The 13193-nt window shown below is 41.0% G+C and overlaps 1 protein-coding gene across 3 annotated transcripts in view; it reads left to right on the forward strand.

The window, feature by feature from the left end:
- The window catches only part of nosip (nitric oxide synthase interacting protein), a 53241-nt gene that overhangs the window by 20203 nt on the left and 19845 nt on the right, over window positions 1–13193 (forward strand). For 2 of the 3 annotated variants that reach the window (XM_066708847.1, XM_066708846.1), the window contains exons 3-5: window positions 8–113; window positions 5393–5474; window positions 5647–5782. In XM_066708847.1, coding sequence (XP_066564944.1) covers window positions 8–113; window positions 5393–5474; window positions 5647–5782 — 324 coding nt within the window. The remainder of the gene's footprint in view (window positions 1–7; window positions 114–5392; window positions 5475–5646; window positions 5783–13193) is intronic. The other variant, XM_066708848.1, reaches the window with a different exon arrangement.

Raw genomic sequence — 13193 nt, forward strand, 5'->3', positions numbered from 1 at the left:
CTCTCAGCTGCCTCTGGCTATGGTACTCAGAGTGTGCGTCTTGGTAAAGATGCCATCAAGGACTTTGACTGCTGCTGCCTGTCCCTCCAGCCCTGCAGAGACCCCGTAGTCACGTGTGTATACCTGGAACCTATCAGTTACTGATCACATGCTGAATTGAACATGTGTATAGCATAATATTGGCTACCCCAGTCAAACAATGTACAGTCATCATGATACATATATATAATCACACATACACACACTTGGGTTGGGCATTTGAAGTGTTTTCACTATTCTAATGATCTTAGTTTTTTCCTGGCTATTCGAATATTAGAAAAAACGTTTCTGGTTCTGGTGTGAGAGTGCAGGGGTGAGGAGGAAAGGGAGCATATGCAAGTAGTACCGTGTGGCGGGGGTACCAGCTAGGGCAGTAGTTGGGAACATATAGCTTGTAAGCCATACAGTGGGGGAAAAAAGTATTTGATCCCCTGCTGATTTTGTAAGTTTGCCCACTGACAAAGAAATGATCAGTCTATAATTTTAATGGTAGGTGTATTTTAACAGTGAGAGACAGAATAACAACAAAAAAATCCAGAAAAATGCATTTCAAAAAAGTTATACATTGATTTGCATGTTAATGAGGGAAATAAGTATTTGACCCCTTTGACTTAGTACTTGGTGGCAAAACCCTTGTTGGCAATCACAGAGGTCAGACGTTTCTTGTAGTTGGCCACCAGGTTTGCACACATCTCAGGAGGGATTTTGTCCCACTCCTCTTTGCAGATCCTCTCCAAGTTATTAAGGTTTCGAGGCTGACGTTTGGCAACTCGAACCTTCAGCTCCCTCCACAGATTTTCTATGGGATTAAGGTCTGGAGACTGGCTAGGCCACTCCAGGACCTTAATGTGCTTCTTCTTGAGCCATTCCTTTGTTGCCTTGGCTATGTGTTTTGGGTTATTGTCATGGTGGAATACCCATGCACGACTCATTTTCAATGCCCTGGCTGAGGGAAGGAGGTTCTCAGCCAAGATTTGACGGTACATGGCCCCGTCCATCGTCCCTTTGATGCGGTGCAGTTGTCCTGTCCCCTTAGCAGAAAAACACCCCCAAAGCATAATGTTTCCACCTCCATGTTTGACGGTGGGGATGGTGTTCTTGGGGTCATTCCTCCTCCTCCAAACACGGCGAGTTGAGTTGATGCCAAAGAGCTCGATTTTGGTCTCATCTGACCACAACACTTTCACCTAGTTCTCTTCTGAATCATTCAGATGTTGGCAAACTTCAGACGGGCCTGTACATGTGCTTTCTTGAGCAGGGGCACCTTGCGGGCGCTGCAGGATTTCAGTCCTTCACGGCGTAGTGTGTTACCAATTGTTTTCTTGGTGACGATGGTCCCAGCTGCCTTGAGATCATTAACAAGATCCTCCCGTGTAGTTCTGGGCTGATTCCTCACCGTTTCTCATGATCATTGAAACTCCACGAGGTGAGATCTTGCATGGAAACCCAGACCGAGGGAGACTGACAGTTATTTTGTGTTTCTTCCATTTGCGAATAATCGCACCAACTGTTGTCACCTTCTCATCAAGCTACTTGGCGATGGTCTTGTAGCCCATTCCAGCCTTGTGTAGGTCTACAATCTTGTCCCTGACATCCTTGGACAGCTCTTTGGTCTTGGCCATGGTGGACAGTTTGGAATTTGATTGATTGCTTCTGTGGACATGTGTCTTTTATACAGGTAACGAGCTGAGATTTGGAGCACTCTCTTAAAGGGAGTGCTCCTAATCTCAGATCGTTACCTGTATAAAAGACACCTGGGAGCCACAAATCTTGCTGATTGATAGGGGATCAAATACTTATTTCCCTCATTAACATGCAAATCAATGTATAACTTTTTTGAAATGCATTTTTCTGGATTTTTGTGTTGTTATTCTGTCTCTCACTGTTAAAATACACCTACCATTAAAATTATAGACTGATCATTTCTTTGCCAGTGGGCAAACGTACAAAATCAGCAGGGGATCAAATACTTTTTTCTCTCACTATATGTCTCTCTTCAGGATTTTATTGGACTCCCAAATTTTCAAATTGGCAAGTTTGCTAACTATGCCAGAGTCCAGATCATTAATATAGATTAGAAAAAGCAAAGGCCCTAGTACAGGTCCCTGTGGAACTCCACTAATAACCTCACTCCAGTTAGATGCAACTCCTCTAAATCAACACCCTCTGTTTCCTATACATCAGCCAGTTCATAATCAATCTACTTTCATTACTGAATGCCTACAGCTTCCAATTTGAGGATCAGTCTGGTGTGGAATCTTATCAAAGGCTTTTTGAAAATCCTAAGTATATCATTTCATATATGCTTTCACATATTCTACAGCTGCAGTTGGATGTTCAAAATTCGAATAAATTAGTCTAATTGATCTAAGACATGATCCGTCTCATCTAAACCCATGTTGACTATCTCCAAGAATATGGTTTTCATTAAGATGCACTTCTATTTTCTGTCTAATTTTTTTTTTTTTTTTTAATATCTTGTCCTGACACTGTAATTAATGGATCAGGTAGTAGTATTAATCGCTAATTTTTCAAGGTAGAGATGCTTTTCTGTAGTCGGTGAAGTGTCTATACTAGGATTACCATTATGCCAGTAGTGCTCCAAGCAATTGATCCTGTGTGGCACATTCTAATTGCTCTAATGTAATAGTCTTCCCAAGGTAATCACACGCATTCCATCTTAGGAAACGTTTCTACCGCAACTCTCCTAACGATAGTAGCCTCCATTATTGTAGTTACAATTTCAAAATGCAGTGGCTGGCGTTGCATCTGGCTACATAAGGGATGTATCAGTATGTGCCCCAGATCAGTTTGGGACTCGGCTGGTATGATGTACGAAACCGTGCATCCTGAAACTAGTTAGAGCACAGGCGGAGGTGCACCTGGGCTATAGTAGAAACGCCCTTGACTCGAACGGCCATGCTGAGGTGCACCTCAACATGGCTAGTGGAAACTGGGCATAAATCACAAAGGTGTATGTTTACTGAGTGGGTATGAGAAACAACATTGACACCGTTCACATTTGAGATTTAGGCCGGCCCACGGCCGCTTTAACTCGTATGTGAATGGGGTCATAGTTTTAAGGCGGCCCTGGGCCAGGTTAAAATTAGTCCAGCTTTTTGACCCTGCCTAAATCTTTTGAGACTGCCGAAAGGTAACCTAAATGTGAATATGAACGTGCCAGGCCCTGGGCCTGATGGAAAGCGTCCGCACGTGATGCAACTCAAGCCACGCCCCCAGAGAGTAGCGTGCCAACGCAGACGTAAATACAGACACCAAAAAGCCCAACAAGACAAACTGTATTTTCTCTATATTGTTTGAATGTCATATCGATCTATAGCCTTAAATGTACAGATACATTTCTCTAGCTTGATATATATATTAAAAAAGTATAGGCTAAGTAATGAGTTATAATGTAAACAGTTCAAACAACTCAGTCAGTTAAAATAAGTGTGGTAAACTTGCTATTGTTGTTTCTTGTACTAAGTATGATTGAAGTCTGAAATTTAACCGTATGCATTTTACGCCTGAAAATTGCATTGTGAAATTGTGAATGGGACCAGGTAACTTTATTCACTTATCCGAATTTTGCATTAAAACGATATAAATTTAAACTAAGCAGTTTTCCATTCAAATCAATGCATTTTAAAACGAGACCAGCTGTTTACTATCCAAACCGATATGCGATTATATTGAGCTGAGCAGTACAATTACAAATGCTGGCATTGGAGGTAACAACTGGGACGATGTAGAAATTAAAGCACTGTTTACAATGTGGATGGAAGATAGTTAAAAAAGAAACCAAAGGAAGTGTACGAGGATTACATTGGACAGATCAACCTGCAGCAAACAGCACCGAAGATAGATAGGCTATTGATAACTAATGCATACAATTTCTTGTGGTTTAATGTAGAAGTCCTACAAAATGTGCTTCGCTTTTGGGTGAATTGTATAACAGCACTTTTAGACTTGCAGAACCGAAGACGGACCTTTGAAAAGGGAAATGTATACATTTTGAGATTCAAAAGATTACTTTCAAAGAAAATATAGAACCGACCAATAGCATATATATATATATATAATCAATATTAATAAGTTGTGATTATAAATACATCACGTACACCTGTAAGCATACCTAATGTCATGTGTAACTGGTTTGTTTGAGCAGATTTGTTTAATTCCCGTCATGCATTTCGTTTAGGCCTCCTTTTTGTCCTTATATGTGAACGCACTTAGGCCTCCTAAAACCGCAAATGTGAACGGGGTTTCTAAAAAAAAAAAAAGTAGGACTAAATTGGAGGTGGCCCAGGACCGGCCTAATAAGTGTGAACGGGGTCTTTGATATCTTAGATAAAAGGTGGAAAATATTACCAAAATGCAGTAAACGCACATCTCCAACAAGTGTTGAAACAGTTTCACATTAAACAAAATGGAACATCATACTTTTACAAAAAAATAAGAAAGTTAGCCTATAAACTCGGCAGAGGCCAGTATTTGTTAGCATAGTGGTTAAGGTGTGCCGCTGCGAGACCGCTGTTGCGGATTTGATTCCTGATGTAAACGTTATTTCTAGATTTTTTTTTTTATTATTTTTAAAATATAAACTTCTGTGGATATGTTCTTTCATTAAAATTATGTTTAGGCCAACAACATATAGAGAGAGCTATTTGTCTACACTATTTAAATGTTTTCATTGCCAGACAATAACTCTCATTCAGTGACTTTTATGGGTGAGCTTTGATTGGCTGAAAATGTCAACTGCTTCTTGGCATACGTCATATCCACAGAAAAGGGTGACCCATTCATAGCCATTTCACCATATACCATAGCAGTTTCACCATGTGTCATATCCAAAAAGCTGTGATTTTGACTTATGGCCTCTCCTTAAAAAAACTCTTCATTTTAAACCTGCCTCTATGGATAACTGATCGTGTTGTCAAAGTTAAGCTACTTAGTTTTGTCCCTCTTATGACAGTAATAGCAGATCAAACAATACAGGTCAATTTAATAAAGTGAATGAAATGCAAAATAGGTGCTACTTACGTTATTTACAACTAGTGCTTATATACGTTACCATTTTTCCCTGTTTAACATTCAAAAAGTGGCTTATTCAGTGGAATTCTGCATAAAAAGGCAAATTCTTCGACAAATTCCACGAACGTGGAATCTCAATCACACGCACACATTTAATTTCAGCAATATCTATAAGCAAATGAAGTAGATATCCGCCCATATTTCTAATGTCTGTATGTCTCTCTCTCCATCTGTCTCAATCTATCTCCCTCTGTTTGTCCATCTGTCTCTGTGTTTTTGTGCATTTCTTTGTATGCATCTGTCTCTGTCCATCTGTCAGGCCGGAAGGATACCTGTATGAGAGGGAGGCAATTCTAGAGTACATTCTTCATCAAAAGACTGAAATAGCCAAGAAAATGAAGGTGAGTTTGTCTGTATGTCTCTCTCTGTCAGTGTATCTGTAATAATCCCAGCATTGCTCACAGATTGTTGGCAGGGGGGTAGGGGTTGCTTGTGGTTTGAAAGAATCTCTCGCACACTGTGCACACTGACCACTGTATACCATCCACTGACCACTCTTTCTCTCTGTCTTAGGCCTATGAGAAGCAGAAGCGTGCTCAGAGCAGTGAGGAGAAGCTGCTCTCTCGTGCCCCTCAGGACTCCAGAGTGCAGAGATTCCTGAAGAGAGAGGGCAGCATTGTCAGCAAGCCCCTCAACCCCTTCACCACAGGTCAGAGAGAGATAGAGGAGGGGGGGATTAATACAGACACCATTGACTGACTGAATACTGATATACAGAGTAAAGCCTGGGACACACCAGCGTGTCGCTTCAAACTTGATGCGCCACGGACAGTGCCACACCAACATGCACTCAAGCATCAAAAGGCAGAGATTCCATTTTGCGCAAAAAAACTATACAGTTACAGAACTAAATTTTACAGTTAAAAGTAAAAATAAATGTCAGTATTTTGGGAAAACTCCACTGAATCATCAACACATGAGGAGGATGTGGAGGAACAGGGTGGGAAATAAACTTTTTCTGGGTTCCCACGGGTCCTTGAAATCCTTGAAAGTTTGTGAATTTGAGGGGAAAAAAAATCAAGGCCTTGAAAGTTTTTGAAAATAGGCAAACATAGACATGGGTCATTGAAAGTGCTTGAATTTGTATATTTTGTGCAAGAATAGAATTTGAATTATTTTTTTTACTTAACATTAGTAATAGGCTACATTTTGCTGTCTTCATGTGTTTCTCCCGCCATCTGTGCGTCCTTGTTTCATGCACCACCTGCCTCGAGAGAGTGCGACTGTCAAGTGCATGCATGAGTGATTGAAGTCGTTAACATTGCCAACTTGCGGCAAGCAGAGCTGGAGAGTGAATATTTAAAATAAATGATGGTTTGCTAACGTTAGCTGAAAGTTTACATTTAGTTAAAGGACGTTCACTAGAATTGTTAGTGACAACGTTTCATGACTAATGCTAGCTAATGTTAGCCAGCTAGCTAGTCATTCATCAGACTTGGACACTTTTTTTTTTTACTGCTCCCACTCTATTGAACTATGTGGAAAAGTCATCACCATCTACATCACCGCCTAGACAATCTAAACCTAAACTACTACCACATTCACCACCTCCTCAAGACAGTCTGTCATAACTGGTTCCCAAAGAGGACACGTTGCGGGCTGAGACATTGTGGTGTCTGAATATGATGGAGTCTCATTACTCTTTCTACTCTAGTGAACGCACGGGTGAGTGGCATGTTTTCATATTTCATATTCTCTCTGACACACACACACGTTCACACAGGCTAGAAACAGAAATAAGTGTTTGATTCAATCTTTTCTTTTTCCTCTTAGCTGTGCTGTTCTCAGCGATGTTCCCAGACAGTGCAATAGCCAAGACCTTTGCATGCGGGGCAACAAAGTCCAGCTATGTGTGCACACATAGCTTGGCTCCTCATTTAAAGCACTTGTTGTCTAAAAAACTGTCTGCTATGTTGGGGAGGAGGACAATGTACTTCTCTTTGATGAGAGCCTTAACAGAAAAACACAATCAAAGCACTGTGACTTTGACGTCCGTTTATGGGATGAGGACAAAGTTGTGATGAGATTATATGATTCTAAATTTATGGGACATGGGACCTTAAAGCGGTCTATGAGAAGAGCACCAAAGATCTACCAAAGAAAAACATGGTTCAGATCTCCATGGATGGTCCAAATGTAAATTGGTTGGTCATTTTACTCAAAGGTTGATAAGTCCCTCCTAGATTTTGATGTACACCTTATAAACCTTGGCAGTTGTGGTCTCCATATTGTACATGGAGCATTTCAGAAGGGAGAGGAAGAAACAAAGTGGTAAGTCGACAGTGTACTGCATAATATGTACCAACTTCTGAAGGATACTCCAGACCACAGGGAGGAGGACTACTTTAACATCATTGGATCATCAGATCCCCCAATGCAGCTTGCAACACTGTGGGTTGAAAATTCGTCTGTGCTGGAAAGAGCTTTAGAGGTTTTACCCCATATGGCAACATATCTGAAGGCTGTAGAGAAGAGATGTCCAAATCCAGGCACAAAGTCCTTTGAGGTGATTGAGGTGTTTGGGATCCTCTCATGACAGCAAAACTGAATTTCATCTCGTCGGTGCGCACAGAAGTGACGCCATTCCTCACACGCTACCAGACCGATAAGTCCATGGTGCCATTTTTTTCTACAGACTTGTTCAAGCTGCTTAAGAGCTTGATGAGCAGATTCATTAAGCCAGACCTCATGAAAGAAGTGAAGACCCCCAAAAACTTATTGATGTCAAGGTGAGCCAGTCATTCAATCACATCGACTCCTCACAGGTCGACTTGGGCTTTGTTACTCAAAGAATTGTGAGAGACTTGTCCACAAGGAAGAAAATAGGACGGAAACCTTTGATGGACTTCAACATTGCTTACAAGAAGTATATGCTCACAACTGTTAACAAACTCATTGAGAAATCTCCATTGAAGTACTCTGGTCTCGCATCTTATTCGTGGATCCAAGGGAAATGGCAGGCACAAATGGAAAGATGCTGTGTACAGCAAAATTGAAGAAGGCCCTGACCTACCTTGTAAAAAGTCATCAGGTGAAGGAAGAAGATTGTCATTTAACAATACTCACATTTTATTGATGACATTGTCTAGGCCCAACAACAGTTTTAAACTTTGATCCTGTCCAAGACAGCATGGACACATTTTTACATGAGTATATGTCAAAGGACAAAGAGCTCGGAAATCTATGGAGATTTTGCCGCCAACTCCTCCTACTTTCACACGGGCAAGCCTCAGTAGAGTGTGGATTCTCCATCAATCAGCAGATTGAAGTGGAGAATTTGAAGGAAGATTCATATGTAGTGCAGAGATCTATAGTTGACCACATAAGAGCTGTGGGTGGCATACATAATGTGTGCATTGACAAACTGCTGCTGATGTCAGTGGCATCTGCAAGGCAGTGGTATGTGACACATAATGGATGAGCAAATAAACAGAAAGAGAAGACCTTATAGATGAAATAGATGAACTTAAAGTAAAGAAAAGAAGACTGACAGATGACAAATGCTCTCGAGACCTCAGCAGACACATTTTTACTTAAAGCGGAGAGCACAGGAAACCTCGGTTCTTATTGCCAAGTCCAATAGCCTGAGAAAGGGTGCTAAAGATTAAAAGAGCACAAATAGCTGAAATGGAAACGCTACTCAATGAAAAAGTTAATGAACTGAAAAGCAAATGAAGGGGCATAGCAGCACAAAGCAAGGGTTGGCCACTGTTTTAACAGTTTGAGAAAGGGCAAAACACTACTACTACTATAAGGCCAACAAGCCCAGAACACAATGGTTGGGGAAATGTTTTATTTATTTTGATCCAATTCATTTTCATCTAATCTTTTATTGTTGCAAAACATTTTATTCATGGTCATGTTTTTGATTATTCATTTGGTCATGGTCATGTTCATGGAAAAAAATGTCATGTTTTTGCTCTGCGACATGTTTTGTGTTAAGCTGGTGCTAATAGTATCAGTATTTTTGACAACCCTTCGATACTACCGCGATACCAAATTTCAGAAGTGGTTCTGAGCTATGCGTTCGTAAGATTGAAGTATTGGAGCACTCTACTTGTATAATGAAAATTCTGCGATTGCGTCTTTCACTTAACTTCACGCATTGACACCATACACCTCAGGTGGAAACAAAGAAGAGACAGCTGATGTTGTAACCAGTGGACCTTATTCCCAGTCCCAGCGAAAATGAGGCTCTGAAAGCATCGGTTCCGGAAGTGCGATAAATAAACGTGTATCACTGTTGTGTTCCTAGCCGTGTGAGTGATTCCCTTTATGACAGAAATAAAGCTGTCATTTCACATTTCAAGTAGACAAACAAAAGGAAAGCCTGGATTATCACATTGCACCACTTTTCTGCAGTATTTTTGTTCAATTTGGTATTGATTTGGACTGATACTTGTGTTTACTGCTCCAGCCCATTTGATCTGGAGTGTAGATTGTGTATCTTTATGAAAGGAATGCTAATGTATGTTGTATGCACAGATTTATTTATTTTTGCGTGGTATCAAATTGATATCGAATATCGTGAAATTGAACTGCTATCGTATTGAAGTTAAAAATTCTATTATCGTGACAACCCTAGGTGCTAATGAAATAAACGATGAGTTACTTAGTTCTTCAACTCGTAAATAATTCTGTCTCTATCACACAACTTACACAATATATTGTATTGCTCTGCTGTGTTAGAAAAGGCAAGAGACCAACGTAGTCTGCTATCACTAACACAGCACAATTGAGAAGTGTTCACACATTCAAAACTTTCTCTTTTTAATTGTCTGTGAGCTTCTGTTGAGCCTGCTAGTTGTCATTATAAAAATTATCAGTGTTGTAACAGTAATTAACCTCGATCCGTGTCTGAAACTATGCCATGTTGGGTCCTTGAATTTGAGGGAGTTGGGCCTGGAAAGTCCTTGAAAAGTCCTTGAATTCGATGTTTAAGAAGGTGTGGGAACCCTGAATTTTACAAATTGTGTAATTTTATTAGAAAAGCTGAATGGAAATGACAATTCGTCAACAATTACAATATCTCTAAAAAGGTTTTACACTTGCTTGAGGTGTTTTTTTTTTTTTTGTGGATAAGGATTGTATGCGACAAATAGGTGATGGAAATGCTTCCTTTCCTAATATGAAGGAGACATTGGATACAAAACCCATAGGCAACTTCGAAAACCAGTGATTATAATAAACTGCTTAATACATCTGTGCCATAATGTACAACATTGAGTGATGTCACCACTATAATTGGACTGCCAAGTTTCAAGTCATAAATTGCTTTGGGAGAAATCTTGACTTGACACCTGAGGACGCGATGTGCTGGTGTGCCCTAGATGAAGGACGAGGTGGTACAGTGGGTGGAGGCGGAGCAGGTGATTACAGTGCAGGTAATTGTGGTCCCTCCATATCCCCTCACATGCTCTCAGACAGAAGTAATGTTTAAGAGACTGAAAAGGACATGGAAGAGGATGTAGCTGAGATTAAAAAGTGCAGAATGGAGGGAGTTGGACCGGGGTTTGGGGGAGGTTTACTACCTTCCGTGGAGGTGCCGAGCAGCGATGAGGGAGCTAACGGACTCTTCTGTCGCCTCAAGTGCGACTCAGTAACTTCAAGGGGGGTGTACAGTCACTAAGATTAGGAGTTTTCTAGAGACAACCAAAGAGAAGAGAGGAATAATTGTTGTGGAATAATATTTTCTGGATGTACCGCTGTTTATTAGTTCAGCTAAGTACCTGATGAGAAAGGGGCAGGGAGCAGATCTCTTTACAGACCAAGAAGGCTGGAGGATTAAATACCACCTTAATAAATTGAAAGTAACTTCTAAACATGTTTTACATGATGGATGAGGGTTGCTTTACTTATTTTTTTCTGTTTGTTTTCTTTCTCTGTGTTGGTGTTATTGCTCACTCTAATTCTATAATGGGTGCAATTAAAGTATGGAGTTTGAATGTAATTGGAGCAGGGATGCATTAGAGAGTGGCTGCGTTTCCGTGTAAAACGGAAACGCCTGTCCGTGATCTTTTTACAGGAGACTCACACGGACAGTGCATTAGAGGCGGAATTGGGAAGGCGATATTATTTTTTGTCGTGGGTCGAGACAGCGCAGGAGTTGCAGTTTTATTTTCAGAGCACTTTTTAGATTAGTTCTTGTTTCAAGGACTGAAGTGGTGAAAGGACACCTGTTGTTGTAAGGCAGTAATTAAGGCACTGTCATTTGTTTTTATTAATTTATATGATCCGACAAATGGCAGGGAAGGAGTGGGGGTTTTAAAACAGCTTGACAGTGTTCTGGAGAACTGCAATATTGACGAGTACCCTGCAGGGGTGGTTGAGTTTTCCGGGGAGATCCATGTCTTGGTGAGAGTGAGGAGTGAGAGTGGTGGGAAGCAAAAGCACAGATGAAGTCGGCCCTGTTGGAAGTTGAGTGGCAGTTACACAGGCCTCCGGAGAGTGGAGTAGAGGGGAGGGAGCAGGTGGGGAGTAGCAGAGAGATGAGGTTAGAGGGATTAGGGAAGCAATGGCGATAGGTGCACGGCGATAGGAAGGAGAGCGCACGCAGATCAGGAATTGGAGAGATCGTCATGGCTTCTTGCTGTTGCTGTGCAGCGTCTCCTCGCAGTCTTCTCGCTGGAGTCCTGCAGCTAGAGTCCCTGCCCTTTGGAGATGGGGCCCTTCGGAAGGGGGGTACTGAGGCTGTTGGCGCTGTCTGCTGACTTATAATGCGCTATTAAATCAATCATACATGAACAAACATCAATATACCTAATGTATGTAAAAATGCAATTATTTATGACCTCAATTCAAGCTATCGTGTTCTCTTTTGTTTTTATTTCCTCCTACCAGTGTGTTAAAAATGACCCTCTTGTGGTTTATGTTTCTGGTGCACTGTGTTGGACATTTTTTCTGCCAGGCGGCACTGGGAGTTAAGAGTTAAAGGCCTGGGAATGAGAGACTCGTCTGGACATTTTCTTCACTGATGTTTACAATTATTCTAGTGGGAGAGACGCTGCACACAGCATTCAATGGCTGAAGAGACCCTTAAATGGGCTCCCTCTTTATTTAAATCAACGGGACAGGCAGTATCCGTATGATTTGACTTTAAACAAGCCAATCAGTACAATGTAGACATTTTCACCAATCAGGGTTGTCGGTGTTAGTTAATCCATGCAGTGGTTTAAGAGTTAAAAGCATGAAAATGAGAGACTCCTCTAAAAATTCTCGGCTCTTGTTTACAATTATTCCAGCGGGAGAAATGCAGCCACTGTAGCTGTTCAATGCTCTTCACATTGGATTGATTTATCCCTGTTATGAACATTTTACGATAAAAAAAAAAAAACTGTTCAGATTGTTATTTTGCATAAAAATAAATAAACTTCTTGTGCTTCTTCATCGGACAATCACGCACATTGCAGCAGCTTATAAACAAACCGATTCCGGGGATGAAATTATGTACAGGGGCAAATTATATTAGATGGAAAAATTACAGGCCATACCTATTTTGTCTACTGCTCAGCTACATTATTATTCAATATAATTATGAATATGAGCAAAGTTAATTTTTTATAAAATAATATTGCAGCATGTCCATTATTCATAGCAGAATTTACCAGACTTGTTTTTTTACAGTTGTGGGTTATGTTTTTTTGTGCTTGTTTTATTTGGAATGTGCTTTGGGCTTTAAATAGCTTATATTGTTAGCTATCTAATGCCCCGTTTCCACTATCCACGTTTAGCTGCACCTCAGCGTGGCCGTGCCGTGCCAGGGGGTTTCCACTAGGGCTCAGCTGCACCTCCGCCTGTGCCGAACTAGTTTCAGGAGGCACAGTTTCGTATATCGTATCGGTTGAGTCCCAAACTGGTCCGCGGCACGTAGTGTAACAGCAATACGCAGCGCGTCTGCATTCTGAAATTGTAACTCCAGTAATGGCGGCCACTCTCGATGCGAGAGATGCGGTAGAAACTTTTCACAAGAAGGAATGTGTGTTTACCTTGGTAAAACGATTCATCTGGAGCAGTTATTAATGCACGGTGGGAAAGTGACACACATGATTAATTGCTTGGCA

The sequence above is a fragment of the Amia ocellicauda genome, chromosome 7 (assembly GCF_036373705.1).
Source record: "Amia ocellicauda isolate fAmiCal2 chromosome 7, fAmiCal2.hap1, whole genome shotgun sequence".
Classification (NCBI taxonomy): domain Eukaryota; kingdom Metazoa; phylum Chordata; class Actinopteri; order Amiiformes; family Amiidae; genus Amia; species Amia ocellicauda.